Genomic DNA, 17,084 nt, shown 5'->3' on the forward strand with positions numbered 1-17,084 from the left:
TCTCCATGAATAATCATTGGCAATGATCAATAAAAAGGCCTTCACCATGTTGCTTGAGCCACTGAATCATAAAAACGAGAATCCTTTATTGCCGCCCTCATCTCGCTTTCTTGCGAGTTAGCTACAGATTTGTGTACACAATCTTCGGATCCAATTTACTTTCTTGCACTGAGAAAACTGATCTAAAATTCTAAATTGCACACTGCAGGGAACATCCTCAATGGGAAGTTTATCTACCTTCCGGCATGGTGATCGTAACGATATTCCTTGTGTACAATTCTTCCCTTTTTTAAAGATGCCTCTGTGCTCGATGGATCTCTCTCCATAAAGAAACCGGGCTGTTTAGGCTGTGGCAAGATTGCTTCCTCATTCGCTAACATGAAAACGACTGAAGACATTGTTGGTCTATCTCCAGGAAGCTTTTGGACACATAGCAAACCAACATGAACGCATCTCTCTACTTGGGATGCAATGAAGGAGTCACATAGAGATTCATGTAGAAGCTCCAAGGACCTGCCTCCACTCCATAGCAACCATGCCTGGGACAAATCCAGTTATGTCATTAAACATCACCTAAAAGACATGAGTTTGGACAACCATACTGTACTTACTTACATGCCCAAGAAGGTTGTGTTGATGATCAGGATGGCAGAACCCTCTGTTCTTTTTGCCACTTACTATCTCTAGCAAAACTACACCAAGGCTAAAAACATCGAATTTCACAGAGAATTTTCCATCAAAAGCATATTCTGGAGACATGTAGCCACTGCATTAAGAATATCAAGACTTAAATCTACCCAGTGTTCAAGGACAATGTTCATGGACAGTGCTTGTTAATCAAGATAAGAAACTTACTAGGTACCAATGATTCTTCTTGTTCTTGCTTCTCTTTCATTGCCTCCAATGATTCTTGCAAGGCCAAAGTCTGAGATTTTAGGATTGAGGTCCGCATCTAACAAAATATTACTTGTTTTGAGATCTCTGTGAATGACTTGCAGTTTTGAATCTTGATGAAGATAAAGAAGTCCTCTCGCAATTCCTAAAACTATGTCGAAGCGACTTTTCCACGCTAACAAGAAGCTTCTGTCATCATCTGCATACAGTCAACCCAACATAAGTTTTAAACATTTGGTTACTAACTAATATAATGAGTTTATTGATTTGCATTTGGTTGTATGTCCAGGCAAAGGCATAAATGATTACTGACTAATAGAATGGGAGTGGAGCGAAAAGGAAATGAAAAGGATCAAGGAGGTCGAACCGAAAATGAAGTAATCCAAGCTTTTATTTGGCATATACTCATATATTAACATTCTTTCTTCTCCCTCAATGCAACAGCCAAGAAGTCCAACAAGATTCCTATGCTGAAGTTTGGCAATTAGGAGTACTTCATTCATAAATTCTTCAAGGCCTTGGCTTGAACCTTTGGACAGCCTCTTCACCGCTATTTATTGACCCATGGAAAGATTTCCCTGCATTATTTTTTCAAGTAAATAAGCTTATCGTGTTCTGTAAACTTGCAAATCCATAGCTCATTACCTTGTAGACTGAACCAAAGCCACCCGCTCCAATCCTGTTGGTCTGTGAGAAATGTCCAGTAGCAACAACATTGGTAGAAAAATCATATAATGGTAAATCAATGTCTTCCTTCTGAATTTGTAAGCCTACAATGACGAACTCTATTTATCATGTGAAAGTAATATTAATTTGGTCACGGTCCGACAACAGAATTTCAACGCAAATATTCACGGTTAAAAGGGGACTAAATTACAAACGAGCTTACCTCTTCTTTTCATTCTGCTCTTCCACATAATGCTCAATGCTATACCTGCTATGAGTAGTCCAGAAATGACTGAAGCCACCGTCACTGTCAACAGTATTTTCTTATTGATAGGGCTCTGGATGGAATCTAGAATTGCCAAGAAAAGCGTGTTAACTAATTTTGGACGATGATATGTTCAGAAGCTGATGGATGTGATCACAAATAGTCCAGCAAAAAAATAAGCAAACAAGTAAATAGTTGGGTACAAGATCATGATTAATCCAGCATTCACCATGTACACACTTTTTTAAAAGCAAGATCATTGCAGCTTAGAAAAGTGGTTGCTAACTGAATCACTTTGTACATATTTACCTAACTCAGAAGCAGATAATTTAATGAAGATATTTTGTACATCTTGTCCAAATTCTCTTATATCAATGAGATTGCTGAACCACATCAGACAGCCACTTCCTCCTCCTCGCGCATCTGAATTAGCATAAGCTGTACAAGAACAGTTCTTTAGACACTCCACCTTGCACTCCTCAAGGCTCATGTTCTTGTTTACCCAGAAGTCTATCAGGTCGGGCAGAGTCAGCATCGAAAGTTTCAGAAAGCCCTGTTTTTGAGAGCAATTTAACTGAGCTTTCCTAATGCACCCGCTGGTTGAATTAAAAAACTGCCACTCTTCTGGGGATTTGGGCACGAATCCCTGCAAGCACTGGCATCTAGGTTCTTCGTTCCTTTTGCAAAAAGCATTAGCACCACACCGGCCATATTGATTACATGGATCATGGGGAGATGAGGTCATGACCTGCCATGTAGAGCTCTCTCTCTTCCTCAGAAGACGTTGAGCAAGACCAGACTGATTCAATGTGAGTATGGTGAAGACATCATACCTTGAAGATTCAAACTCAAAATATACATATGTTTCATTGTAAACAAACCACGGCTTGAAAAGGGTGCTCTTAGTCCATGGATCTCCTGGGAAACCGAATCCATTGAATGGCCCTGTCCGCAATGTTTTTGTGGAGCCTCGTTTGAGCATTTCATATTGGGGCAACCCATTAACATTTATTCCAAAGGTATATTCTCCACAGGAAGGATCATCCGTGCTTTTCCAAGAAGTCAGACGCCATTCGAAACCAGATTTGAGGTTCCATCCCATTCGCATACCAGCTAAAAGAGTGTCGGTTGGATAGTCAAAGCTCTGCCATGACCATTCACCAGAGTGAGAGCTCGTATTGTCTGAAACGACCAGGTTACCAGAGTCCAACAACTGTGCAACTGGGTTTCTTAAAACCCTGGATGAATTCGAAGACCAGATGATGCTCTTTGATCGGTTGAGAACAACAAGATTCCTCTCATCGCTAAATGTGAGAACACCATTTAAATCAGTGAGTGGGTTGTTTCGGTTGGCAACCCAAACGACTTTTCAGGACTAAATTTGTACCATATCCCCAAGTACCTGTACTTGGAGTTTTCTGGAGTGAAGAACCCAAGCTGAAAGCTTTGGCCTGAAGAGACCAATCTCTCTCCATCTTTAATGGACTGACCTGGACTTAAGGTATCGGATGCGATCACCAAGTTCAGCATAAACATGACAGAAACAGAGTAAAAGAAGGGGGAATATGGAACCTTTTCCAATGCCATGAAGTCTTCTGTCAGTTTTTCCCTAGCTCCTCCCTCTCAATGAAAAGTTTTCGACTCAAAGGCTCTCACCAAGAAAATCCAGCTGAAGCCTACCTGTATTCAGTGATTCTGTAGCAGATTCTGTCACTGGAAACTCCCAATGAAATAAGTAAGCAAAGGTCATGAAATGTAGACGCCCAAGTTTGGCTAGTGTTTTTATTGGGAGACTTATGATGTCTATTCATGCAATGGGAGAAGGTCATGCCCACTCCTCATGGCTAGCCCATCAACCAGGTCGGTTCGGTTGGTCCAAAGTAATAAGATTTAAATTGATCTATTTTTATGCAATGCTATGTAAACGACTCATAATCGTCTCGATCATAATCCCATGCAGACTCTACCCAATTTAAACTCCAATTTTTAGTAATTTTTCTTAAAATGTTGCCTTTAAAAAATGGACAACTTTTTGGACTGGCTCTTCGAGTTGGTGAGAGAGCTCGATTAGTTCGGGTCCTAGCCTAGGACTACTCATTGTACATGAGCAACGTGAAGACACGGGTGAGCGCAACACTGCCGGACAAGAACACCTCCTTGGACTGGTTCTATAATATTTTGGTTTGTTGACTTGGTCAAATCAATTGGCTAATAGAAAAAAAAAAAAAAAAAGACGACTTTATTTAAAGCAAAAAGACATTGACGAAGCGATAAAAGGGGAAGAAGAAAAAGAGAGGATGGCGGCGGAGAGGAAATGGGAAGAAGAGAAAGGGAAAGGAAAAGAGGGAAATTTATGCCTACACACCAGAGACCTCCCCATGTTGCATTTGCCAGCCATTTATTTATCTAATTGGAAAATTTTCGAAATTTAGGGTACAAATTCGAAATTATGTGAAATTTGAGTCCAATTTAGAGTAGTCAAGTTGTGGAATTACATGGAAATTATGGATTATGGGGTTAATGAGCTATGAGGTTTGACAGGAGCTAATTTGAAGTAACGGTTTGATCGAACCTAAATTTTAGACTTTCGCACACGAGCTTCATTCTACGGATAACTTTGAATAATTGATGTGGGCAAGCAATTTGTTGACGCGTAAGAGTCATTTTGTGGGGAAATTATCAAAAAAGTTCTAAACCTATTGCAATTGTGTCAATTCAGTCATAAACTTTTTTTTGGTCAAATTAATCCTAAACTTTTTGTATTTATGTCAATTCAGTCCATTTGGCCAATTTTGGTCGACCGGCATTGACATGCCACTATCGGCACTAACGTGCCACTATCGGCACTAACATGGCATTTTTAAGATAATATTTTAATATTTAAAAAAAATTAAGAATTTTTTTTTTCTTTATTTTTTTCCCCTTCACCTTCCCCTACCTTTAGCATTAGCGAGGGTCATCGATCAACCCTCGCTGACCACGGGCGAGGGCTATGACACCCTCACTAAGGTCACCGGCGACCCTTGCCAACCACAAGCAAGGGCCAAGATGCCCTCGATAGTAGTGGACAAGGGCATCACAGCCCTCACCGGCATCCTCACGTGGCTAGATATAGCACTAAGGGTCGGAGAAGGGGAAGGGAAAGACAAAAAAAAAAAAATAAATAAGGAAAATAAAAAATATATATTTAAAAAATTCTAAAATATTAAAATATTATCTTAAAATGTCACATCAGCATCGGTAGCATCCAACCGTGCCTTGGCCAAAATTAGTTGGATGGATTGAACCGGTACAAATAAAAAAAATTTAGGACTGAATTGAAAAAAAAAAAAAGAAGGAGAGAGAGAGAGTTTAAGATTGAATTAACATAATTGCAATAAGTTTAAGACTCTTTTTTTTTTTTTTTTGTAATTCTCCTATCATTTAGTTAGCATTTAAACTTAATTTAGCTTATTCGTAGATGAGTAGAGCTGCTCTACTTTGTGCTTGTATACTCATATTTAGAAAGCAATATGGATTAAAAATATTAGAAACTATTAAAAGCGTGTCATTTGTATAAATCTAGACTAAGTAATTACTACTTTTTGGTTATTTGTGAATGGTTTGAAAAACGCTTTATGAAAAGCGTTTCAAAAGTTTACTGGTTTATAAAATGGGTTTCGAAATGGTATGAGATGTGTCATGTGAGATATATTATATTTGATGAACTAAGTTGCGAAAAATTATATGTTTTTATTTGTGAAATTGAATCGTGATATTATTTATAAATTCACTTTGTGGATTTTGAAGAATGTTGTAGTGGGTTTGTGTCGATACTCTACATCTCCATGAGTCCATTAAGGGGTTTATAGGTATGCATACTAGTTTTAAGATATTCTTATGAGCCAACCACTGATAATGTTAGTGGAAACCTAGCCAAGAGAAAATTTTGATCGCCTTTGCCATAAGGGCGTTATACATGATTATCTTTAGATATATGAACATGAGATTGGTCAATGAAGTGGACCATGGACATGTGATTTGATAAAGATTGATCAATGGACTTAATCATTAATGTTTGAATTGTAATGGTAGATTAAATCGGTATTCTTATTTGTATAATGCTTTGTCGAAGGGAAAACAACTGATTTTTGATCTTGCACATATACTATATTGTGAATTTGGGTTAAATGAGTTGTGCTTTGGTTTTGTAAACGTGCATAGTGAATAATCGATCTACTTAAAAGAATCATACTATTCATTAGGCCATGGTTGCTCATTCCACTCGTCTTTCATGTTTTTTCGGTTTCTTGACTAGCGCCTTATAGCATGAGAGCAATATTGACGAGAATTTTTGGGAGTTGGAGTTTGTATGTATGTCTGTTGATAGTTGTTGGGTTTAGCAAATATATATATATTTGATAAATTATAGAAGTTGTGATGTTGTAACCAACCTGCTAATATATTTTGATAATAGATGGTTGGTTGTTTTGAAACTGTGGTATCATCGCCATTTCTTGTTGGTTTCAAAGTGTGACAGATTTGGTGTTCGGGTTGCGGATTAGCAGTGATATTTAATAATTAGGATTTTATTTTCTAACGTCCATATGTTTTGGACTTTTGAGCAACCACTTAATCCTTAAGAGGATGCCGATCGTTCCATACACAGCAGGTAATCAACGAAAACATACAGGATTGTACTTTCGGGGATAGCTGTACTGCCTCCCCTCTGAAGATTTTCGAAAGTAAGAGTAAGAATGGAAATGAAAATTGCAATTAGGTAGAGGCGACCGGATCTGTACATAACTCAGCTAAACGCAAATAGCTCGTATTTTTAAGGCATTATTTAAACGCGTTTTTCTGTTTCTAATTTTGCCATTTTAATGTCAATTTCTTAGTTTTGTCTTTTGCAAATTCAACACGCGTGTTCTGTTCTAGACCTTAATAAAAGCACAAGAAACCGAGTTAGCGCAAATACAAGTCAAGAGCGTCAACTTCACAAGACCTGCAGTTATCTCAACAAAGTCCCCACCAATGTTGGGTGCACATAACTTTCCTCCATTTCTTTCAGGTCAAGGAGAAAATTGTAGTTTTGTTGTCCACTGTAGAGCCACATCCCAGAAATGTAGCAAAAAGTTCGGATCAAACTCACTTTTTTGATTAATAAGTACTATTAAAAAAAAAAATGTCTTAGGCTGCCTGGTCATAATTATTTTCACTGTATATCCTTATCAAGAACCAATTTCCCTTAGGTTGTCGTTAGTGATTTTGTTTCTCTTCACACTCGCATGAAGTTCTTTTCTGGAGTCCTTAAAATTGGAGCCACCCGTTAATATTTGTACCATAGGTATCGTCTACAGAGGAAGGATCACTCATGCTTCCCCAAGAAGTCAGATATCGTTCAAAAACCAGTTCTCAATCTCCATCCTACCCTCCTACTTACCGACCAAATATATATACATATATATATATATATCTCCATCCTACTTTCGTACCAGCTAAAAGGGTCACGAAATGTAAACGACCAAAGAAGATATTATTCCCGAAATGCATATGAAACTTCCAAAGAACATAAATCACACTTTAAAACTGTCACTTGCAGAAGGCAGAAAAGGAAAATTCTACCAATCTGATCCCTCCTTTGTGGTCAATCGTTTTCTGGACCTGCATACATTCGACTTTATACCAAGCGCACAAACCAAGAAGTCTTGGACAATGAATGAAATAAATGATCAACGACATTTCTCAGATCTATTCGCAATTCCTCACAAAAACGCACTATCGACCATCCAACGTCATCACTGTGACTGCATTGACAGTATGGAGTTCTTCATGCCTCATGGTTGCGCTAAAGTCTATTGAACCTCTTTCCATGAAGAATCCAGGCTGTGTAGGTTGAGGCAAGCTTCCACTTTCATTGCCTAACATGGCCACTACAGAGGACGTCGCTGGTCTGTCGTTGGGGAACTTCTGCACGCATAACAAGCCGACATGGATACATCTCCGTACTCGAGGTTCCACCAAATCATACAGGCACCCATGGCTCTGTCTTCACTCCAAAGCAACCATGCCAGAAAAAAATTGCATCTCAGGCTTAGTAATGCAAGCTGAAAAGAGAGATAAGGGAGAGAGAACAACATATGCTCTGGATCTCTTCTCTTACATGTCCAAGAAGGTTATGGTGATGATTTGGGTGGCAAAATCCTCTGTTTCTTTTGCTGCTTAAAATCTCTAACAAAAAGCACACCAAAGCTAAAGACATCGGATTTCATAGGGAATTTTCTCGAAGGCATACTCAGGGGACATATAGCCATTAATGACAATGTATTAGTTTTCTAACATAATATGCAGCCCTATTTAAAGATTTTGGGTGACAATCACTGAAAAAATTTGCACAAACAGAAATAATGGAGGAGTTGGTACCTAGGCCTATTTTGAAGCCCAAAATTATTCAGGCTGTGCTAATCCAAGGAAGATGTGACAACACAAGTTCAGCAACAATGAGAGAGCAATTTAGTGATTGGTCTAATCCCATAAATTCATAGGCATTCAAAATTATAAGCACAACCAAGGACTTGCACGTCATTTTGTTGTAGTTTCTGGATGATGTCTCACCACAAACATTTAAGCTGTGTTTGATGGTCCGAATTTAAGTCTTGTTTAGATAATAAATTATTATATCCGATATTCAATGACGTTTTTCAGACCGGATAAACTCAGATATATCCAAATAAAATGCTGGACAAGAAATCCGGTGTCAAGGTGGAATGAACCCAGATTGGATATAAAATTTTAAAAATTAACTTAATAATTTTCACGCACCAAGACAACCCCTCTTCGGGCCAAACTTACTGTCCTCAGCATTTCTCATGGGTGGCACCCCACCACCACCCCAGTGGCCATCCACCACGATGGTCCCTTGCTCTGGCGTCGAAGAGATCCCCACCTCAGGCTTCCACTTGTCACTTGAGTCTGAACTGAAAGCCCACAGAATGGAAAATTTTGGGGCAATTTGTCCGGTCAAAATGTATGGAAACGTGAGAAGCTTCTCAAAAGTCACGACGGGGCCTTCTGCTGAGCATCATAGCGGTCATACGACGTTACATGCATTTGACCCTTTGGTTGTTTTTTTGCTTGTTTTTGGTCCATCAACTATTTTACAGCCCAAAATTATTTGGGCTGTGCAAATTTAAAGCAAAGATGTGACAACACGAGTTTGGCAACTAGCAAGTGATTTTGTGACGTGTGCTGTAAATGGCTGGACCAAGCCCACAAGCCCAAGAAATCACTTAAGCCCATAAGGTTATATTCGGCCTATTAGTTTTGCTTCAGCCTTCAATGGCAGAATGAAAGAAGGAATATGCCTATGGCATGTGATTGGTAAGTGTTTCCTTGTTTTTTTTTTTTTTCTTTTTTTGGGCATGTGATCGAAAAGTTCAGCAGCGATATAAAAATGACACACAGAGAGTGAAAAAGGAGCGAAAATGAAAGCTTTCCAATATCTATGAAGCCCTCTGCCATATTTCCGTTGATCCACCTTGTAGGTGCCAGTTTTAAAAATCAAAAGACGCTTGCCATGAAGATCTAGCTGAAAGTGTACCTTGCAGAATATTCTGCAATTTTAATAGAGCTGATGCACCAGCAACTCCCTGTGGGATGGGCAATCAAGAGTCATAGGCGTACCCTTTGTCCAGAGTTGTCCAGAGTTGTCCAGAGTTGGTGAATAGGAAACGTCTGATGTCTAATCATGCTGTAATATTTGGGCATTGACCGAGTCAAAAAAGGAAAGCAAGAAAAAGTTAAAGGAAAAGGTTGACTGGTCAAAGAAGGAGAAAAGTCACGCGAGAGGGAGAAAGGAGCGCACGCAGAGAGAGCGGCCGGGAGAGAAGAAAAAGGAAGGGGAAATAGAAAGAAAAGGAGAAGGAAGAGAGAGAGAGAAAATAAGAAAACGGTTCTTGCACCCTTGCCTCGGAAAGCTCGACAAGTCAAACTAACGCCGTTTCGTATCGTATTCTTACTCTTTGCTCATCTAATCAGAAAATTTTCTAAATCAACTCATAAATTCGGCTCATGTGAATTTTAAGTTTCTGGATTCAACTTAAAGTTTAAGCTGCAACTTTATTGGGAATAATAATATAAGATGTTGTGCAGTTGTAAGATTTTATAAAAGTTGATTTTGAAATACAATTTGATTGGAATGAATTTTTAAAATGTCATATGCATTACAATCGACTTCCAAATTTTTATTTTGATTGACGGTTTCACGTTTTCGTTTGTCTTTTGAGTCAACAAAGTTTAGAATCTTTTAACTTGCAAAGGGTTTACACACTCTAATTTAGAGTTTTTTTTTTTTTTTTTTTTTGTCGATAATTTAGAGTTCAATAGAGAGATTTAATACAAGAAAGTTTATCGCATGAGTGGCTATTTGTCGCCCAAGTGGTTGTTCTTCACATTAGTGGTTATTCATCGTGATTGGTTATTCTTGAGATCTTTTGTCAACTCGTAGTGAGCACTTTGGCTCTGAAATAGCGTCATCCAGATCAGTCTTAATTGCTTGAATTTGGATATTACTTCTTATTTAATTTATAGGATTTTGAGTTCATGAGCTCGATTTGCTTAATTGTGTGGATTATCATAAGAGTGGTCTTATCTATTTTATGAATTTATAAATTCATATTTAAAAATGATTGAGGTCGACGGCTCAATTTGCTGGAAATGCACAACATGACGTAACATGTTACTTTTGAAAAGAGAAAAAGTGATGTTTAGAACATACTTGTTGCATAAATCTGAGCTAAGCATTTATTGCCATGATAAAACTCCTACATGAACACACATTCCTATTTGAACTACACGGCACCACGCATCGTGATTGATTGTAATTGATTACATTGACTAACAATGTGATTCTGGCATTAGCCACGTGGCATCGTAGACCTAGTTGTGATGTGAAATTGTAAGTATTTTAGCATTAAAAATGTACACAAGCATAGTAGGAAAACAAGTTAAAATATGTGTCGACCTTCAATTTGTGTACGAAACCGATTCATTGGATCATATAGATTGATTTTTTGAACCGAATCTATTAAGTGGAAGAACCCTCCAGAAGTCCACTTTTCTATTTAAATTAGAATCTCTCCACTTATCTAACGAAAGGGCGCCCGTATTTTGGGTCTCGGGTTTCTGTCGTCAGAGGCCTTTTGCGTGTTTGATTTTCGTTGTTGAGAGCCATTTATCCAAGTTGACCGAGGTACTAGACCATTGCAAAGCTGCAGGACGTTCTTGTTTCGGTCGGTGACTTGTGGTCTGAGTTCTACGTTGTATTTAAATTGTTTATTTGTAAATACTGTGGATTTGTCCAGTCAAAATGTACGGAAACGCGAGAAACTTCTCAAGAGCCACCATGGGGCCCTTCTACGGGGCATCATAGCGGTCATAATACGATACATGCATTTGACCCTATTGTTATTTTTTTTTTTTTTTTCTTTTTTTTTTTTTTCTTGTTTTTGGTCCATCAACTATTTATGTTTGACAAATTGAGACTTGGAACCCCTCATAAGTAATCAAATGACAATTGTTCATTGAATTTCAGCTACCAACTGCTTCAGTTGGTTGACTATTGTAGGCTTCTAATTGCTGACGATTACCGCAATGATGAATTTCTTTTCATTTTGTTTAGGTTCTCTACCTACTCTGGCTTCGCGAAATTTATTTGTTGGTCTGTCCTCAAACTTTCTACTCGTCTAGCTGAAATGATTTAAGTGTAATTTGAAGGAAGATGTAGATTCACGGAGCTATCTTAGTTGTTAGTTATTAGCAATTTTTCCCGACGAAATAAAAGGGAAGAAAATACCAAAAACAATCCTTACTTTCCACCCTTTACTACTTACCCTCCTCTATTTAAAAAATACCTCTTACCATCCTCTGAAAATGTCTTATTACTAAATTAACAAAATTGCCCCTCTTTGGATTTTAATCTTCTGAATCTCTCACAAACCCTGGCCTCCATTTCCCACAAACCCTCACCTCTTTTATCACCCATCACCGTCTACCACTATCGCGGACGCCATTGTGGCGGTGGCCATGACGGCAGCCAATAAGCAGTAACTGAGCTTAGAGACATGGGGTTATGTTTTGAGTTTGGTTTTGGGGTTGGGTGTGGTAGAAAATTTATGCCCTAGGTGGGGACATTTTCAGAAATGAAATGGCATTATTATAGATAAGGCGAGATGCGAAGATGTAAAGTGATCTCCAATGGCAAATCTTGAGATGTTCATTGGTGTTTTTAAAAGTGGAGGAGAGTAAGTGATAATAGGAGAAATGTGGAGATGGACTTGATACTAACTCTAAACAAACATTGGTGATATCATTCGATAGTGCATATCGTTTTAAAGACGATCCATGTCATTAAGAATAGCAAACTCGTTTGATATTCTTGTGTTAAATGGTCCTCAATATGCAAGCAAGTGACAGATTCAAATCCACATATATCACAATGCTTTCATAGACTTTTCAAATTGTATTCAGCAAATGTTTTCCATAACTCATGAACTAGACGAAGCTACATTAAAGTCTAGCTCACTATAATTCTCATACATTAATGTGCTTAGTTCATATCTAATTATCACTAGCCCATATTTAATTAGGAGGACTCTTGAACACGATTATGTTTTTGATATCAATCATTAATCGATTCTTTTCATCATTAGATTGGGTGATAAATTAGTTAGAAATTTCACACTGCTTTCTTTTTCTCTTACCTCTTTCCTGCCGTTATCGAGACAATATATATGACAATTTCAACTTGGGAACCCTGGAGTTGAAGCAAGTTACCACATGCTAAAGAATCGGTTTATTGAATTTCAAATATTGACTAAACTCGATAACAACATCAGGACAACGTAATTTGTTACTCTTATCATTTTGATTAACGCACTGAAAGTGTTGTCAGACAAATTCAATGAAGACTGAACAATAGAGACTTTATATTGGTTATATATGTAGAAGTACTTCATTGGGATACTACATATTGATGTATTGTACGATGATAAATCAAAGTAATAAATATAATTACTTGCTCCTTCAAAAGGTTATAGAGTCGATATGATTTATCTTCACGAATAATCATTGGCAATGAACGTCAATAAAAAGGCCCTCACCAAGTTGCTTGAGCCACTGAATCATAAAAACGAGAATCCTTTATTGCGGCCCTCATCTTACTCTAAATAGTCCTCGCTGCGAGGTAGCCACATATTTGTGCACACAATTTTCTGATCCTTTTTACCTTCATGTGCCGAGAAAGCTGATTTTAAAAATCTAAATCGCACACTGTAGGGAACATTCTCGATGGGAAGTTTATCGACCTTCCGGCATGGTGATCGTAACCATATTCCTTGTGTACAATTCTTCCCTCATTAAAGATGCCTCTGTGGTCGATGGAACTCTCTCCATAAAAAAACCGGGCTGTTTAGGCTGGGGCAAGATTGCTTCCTCATTCGCTAACATGAAAACGACTGAAGACATTGTTGGCCTATCTCCAGGAAACTTTTGCACACATAGCAAACCAACATGAATGCATCTCTCAACTTGGAATGCAATGAAGGAGTCGCAAAGAGATTCATGTAGAAGCTCCAAGGACCTGCCTGCGCTCCACAGCAACCATGCCTAGGACAAATCTATTCGTGTCATTAAATATCATATAAAAGAAAAACCAAACCGTACTCACTTACATGCCCAAGAAGATTGTGTTGATGATCAGGATGGTAGAACCCTCTGTTCCTTTTGCTACTTATTATCTCCAGCAAAATTACACCAAGACTAAAAACGTCGGATTTCACAGAGAATTCTCCGTCAAAAGCATATTCCGGGGACATATAGCCACTGCATTAAGAATATCGCAACTTATATCTACCCAATATTCATGAACATTGCTCGTTAATCAAGATGAGAAACTTACTAGGTACCAACGATTCTTTTTGTTCTTGCTTCTCTTTCATTGCCTCCAAAGATTCTTGCAAGGCCAAAGTCTGAGATTTTAGGTTTGAGGTCCGCATCTAACAGTATATTGCTTGTTTTGAGATCTCTGTGAATGACTTGTAGTTTTGAATCTTGATGAAGATAGAGAAGACCTCTCGCAATTCCTAAAACTATGTCAAAGCGACTCTTCCATGCTAACAAGAAGCTTCTATCATCATCTGCATACAGTCGACCCAATGTAAGTCTTAAACATTTAAGCTCGGCACTTTTAGAGAAAATGAGTTTATTGATTTGCATTTGGATGTATGTCCGGGCAGAGGCACAAATGACATACTGACTAATAGCTTGGGGGTGGAGCGAAATGGAAATGAAAAGGATCGAGGAGGACGAACCGAAAATGAAATAATTCAAGCTTTTATTTGGCATATACTCATATATTAACATTCTTTCTTCTCCCTCAATGCAACAGCCAAGAAGTCCAACAAGATTCCTATGCTGAAGTTTGGCAATTAGGAGAACTTCATTCATAAATTCTTCAAGGCCTTGTCTTGAACCTTTCGACAGCCTCTTCACCGCTATTTCTTGACCCATGGAGAGATTTCCCTGCATTATTTTTTCAATTGAATAAGCTTATCGTGTTCTGTAAACTTGCAAATCCATAGCTCATTACCTTGTAGACTGAACCAAAGCCACCCGCTCCAATCATGTTGGTCTGTGAGAAATGTCCAGTAGCAACAGCAATGGTAGAAAAATCATATAATGGTAAATCAATGTCTTCCTTCTGCCTTAGTAAGCCTACAAGGATGAACTCTATCTATCATATGAAAGCAATATTTAATTTGGTTATGGTCCGACAACAGAATTTCAATGCAAATCTTCACAGTTAAGAGGGGACTAAATTACAAACAAGCTTACCTCTTCTTTTCATTCTGCTCTTCCACTTAATACTCAATGCTACACCTGCTATGAGCAATCCAGAAATGACTGAAGCCACCGTGACAGTCAACAGTTTTTTCTTATTGACAGGGCTCTGGATGGAATCTAGAATTGCCAAGAAAAAGTGTGTTAACTAATTTCAGACGGTAATATGTTCATAAGCTGATGAATGTCACCAATTATTCCAGCAAAAGGATAAGCAAACGTTTAAATAGTTGGGGACAAGATGATGATTAATCCAGCATTTACTATGTACACACTTTGAAAAAAAGCAAGATCATCGCAGCGTATAATGGTTGCTAACTGAATCACTATGTACATATTTACCTAACTCAGAAGCAGATAATTTTATGTAGATATTTTGTACATAGTTGTCTTGTTCAAATTCTCTTAAATCAACGAGATTGCCAAACCACATCAGACAGCCACTTCCTCCTCCTCTAACATCTGAATTAGCATAGGCCGTACAAGAACAGTTTTTTAGACACTCCACCTTGCACTCGTCGAGGCTCATGTTCTTGTTTAACCAGAAGTCTATCAGATCGGGCAGATTCAGCATCGAAATTTTCAGAAAGCCAGGTTCTTGAGAGCAATTCAACTGAGCTTTCCTAATGCACCCACTGGTTGAATTAAATAACTGCCACTCTTCTTGGGATTTGGGCACAAATCCCTGCAAGCACTGGCATCTAGGGTCTTTGTTACTTTTGCAGACACCATTAGCACCACACTGCCCATAGTTATCACATGGATCGCGGGGAAATGAGGCCATGACATCCCATCTAGAGTTCTTTTTGTTCCTTAGAAGAAGTTGCAGAAGACCAGACTGATTCAATGTGAGCATGGTAATGATATCATCCACGGAATTATCAAACTCATAATGGACATCTGTGTCATTGTAAACAAAGAGAGGCCTCAAAAGGGTAGTCTCAATTGCTGGAATTCCCATGAAACGCAATCCATTCCATGGCCCTGCTCGAAATGTTTTTGTGGAGCCTCTTTTGCGAACCTCAAGTTGGGGCAATCCATTAACATTTATTCCGAAGGTATAGTCTCCAGAGGAAGGATCATCCGTGCTTTTCCAAGAAGTCAGAGACCATTCAAAACCGGTTTTGAGGCTCCATCCCAATCGCATACCAGCTAAAAGGATGTCGGTTGGATAGTCAAAGCTCTGCCATGAGCATGCACCAGAATGCGAGCTTGTATTCTCTGAAACGACAAGGTTACCAGAGTCAAACAACCGAGCAACCGGGTTTCTTAAAACCCTGGATGAATTCGAAGACCAGATGATGCTCTTTGATCGGTTGAGAACAACTAGATTCCTCTCATCGCTAAATGTGAGAACACCATTTGAATCAGTGAGCGGGTTGTTTCGGTTGGCAACCCAAACGACTTTTTCAGGACTAAATTTGTACCATATCCCCAAGTACCTATACTTGGAGTTTTGTGGAGAGAAGAAGCCAAACTCAAAGCTTTGGCCTGAAGAGACCAATCTCTCCGCATCTTTGATGGACTGACCTGGACTTAAGGTATCGGATGCGACCACCAAGTGCAGCATAAACATGACATAAACAGAGTAAAAGAAGGGGGGATATGGAACCTTTCCCAATGGCATGAAATCTTCCGGTAGTTTTTCCCTAGCTCCTCCCTCTCAATGGAAAGTTTTAAACTCAAAGGTTCTCACCAAGAATATCTAGCTGAAGCCCACCTGACAGGATATTCTGTAGTTTTGTAGCAGATTCTATCACCAACAACTCCCAACGAAATAAGAGAGCAATGGTCATTAAATGTAGACGACCAAGTTAAGCAGGTGTCTTTATTGGGCGACTTATGATGTCTATTCATGCAATGCACGAAAGTCATGCCCCCTCCTTCACGGCTCAATTACAGCCTATAAAATCCGGGGACAAGGTGACGACTAACAAATCTTCCCCAACCAAGACTGACGATGGAGTTGGTCCCCAAAAAATTTTTCATCCCAAAATTATTCGGGCTGTGCAAATTTAAAGCAAGATGTGACCGCACGAGTTTGGCTCCCAGCGAGCGATTTTGGTGACGTGTGTTGTAAAAGGTTGGGCCAAGCCCACATGCCCAAGAAACCACTCAAGTCCATAAGGCTACTTTTAGCCTTAGTTTAGCTTCAGTCTTCAAAGGCAGAATGAAAGGAGTACAAGAGAGATAACCGACCGAGAAGAAGAAAAAAGTAGAACAAAAGCAGAGCACGACCGAGAGAAAGAAGAGACGGAAAAATCACGGCGGTTGGCTGATGCCAAAATATGCCTATTGAATTGCATGTGATTGGTAAGGTAAGTGTTTCCCGGGTTTTTTTTTTCCTCTTGCAATTTAGTTTTTGTTATAAGAATAATAAACT

General features: G+C 38.7%; 1 protein-coding gene and 1 pseudogene across 1 annotated transcript; both read right to left on the reverse strand.

The window, feature by feature from the left end:
• Positions 1-229: 229 nt before the first annotated feature.
• On the reverse strand, positions 230-3,412 carry LOC120294313 (annotated as a pseudogene).
• A 9,471-nt stretch (positions 3,413-12,883) lies between these two features.
• LOC104451390 (G-type lectin S-receptor-like serine/threonine-protein kinase At4g27290) lies at positions 12,884-16,455 on the reverse strand. Its single transcript, XM_039314345.1, has 7 exons — positions 15,044-16,455; positions 14,696-14,821; positions 14,451-14,575; positions 14,173-14,383; positions 13,761-13,998; positions 13,534-13,684; positions 12,884-13,468 (listed from the first exon to the last, which is right to left on the reverse strand). Exons 1-7 carry the CDS (start codon positions 16,326-16,328, stop codon positions 13,160-13,162), a joined length of 2,445 nt encoding a protein of 814 aa, XP_039170279.1. The 5' UTR covers positions 16,329-16,455; the 3' UTR covers positions 12,884-13,159.
• Between the last annotated feature and the right edge of the window lie 629 nt (positions 16,456-17,084).

This window comes from Eucalyptus grandis, chromosome 6 (assembly GCF_016545825.1).
Source record: "Eucalyptus grandis isolate ANBG69807.140 chromosome 6, ASM1654582v1, whole genome shotgun sequence".
Taxonomy (NCBI): Eukaryota; Viridiplantae; Streptophyta; class Magnoliopsida; order Myrtales; family Myrtaceae; genus Eucalyptus; species Eucalyptus grandis.

Coding starts and splice junctions, on each gene's coding strand:
- LOC104451390 (XM_039314345.1), bottom strand. CDS start 16,328: ATGCCATTGGGAAAGGTTCCATATCCCCCCTTCTTTTACTCTGTTTAT. Junction 14,576..14,695: donor GAGCAGAATGAAAAGAAGAG/GTAAGCTTGTTT, acceptor TCATCCTTGTAG/GCTTACTAAGGCAGAAGGAA. Junction 13,685..13,760: donor AAAAGAATCGTTGGTACCTA/GTAAGTTTCTCA, acceptor TTCTTAATGCAG/TGGCTATATGTCCCCGGAAT.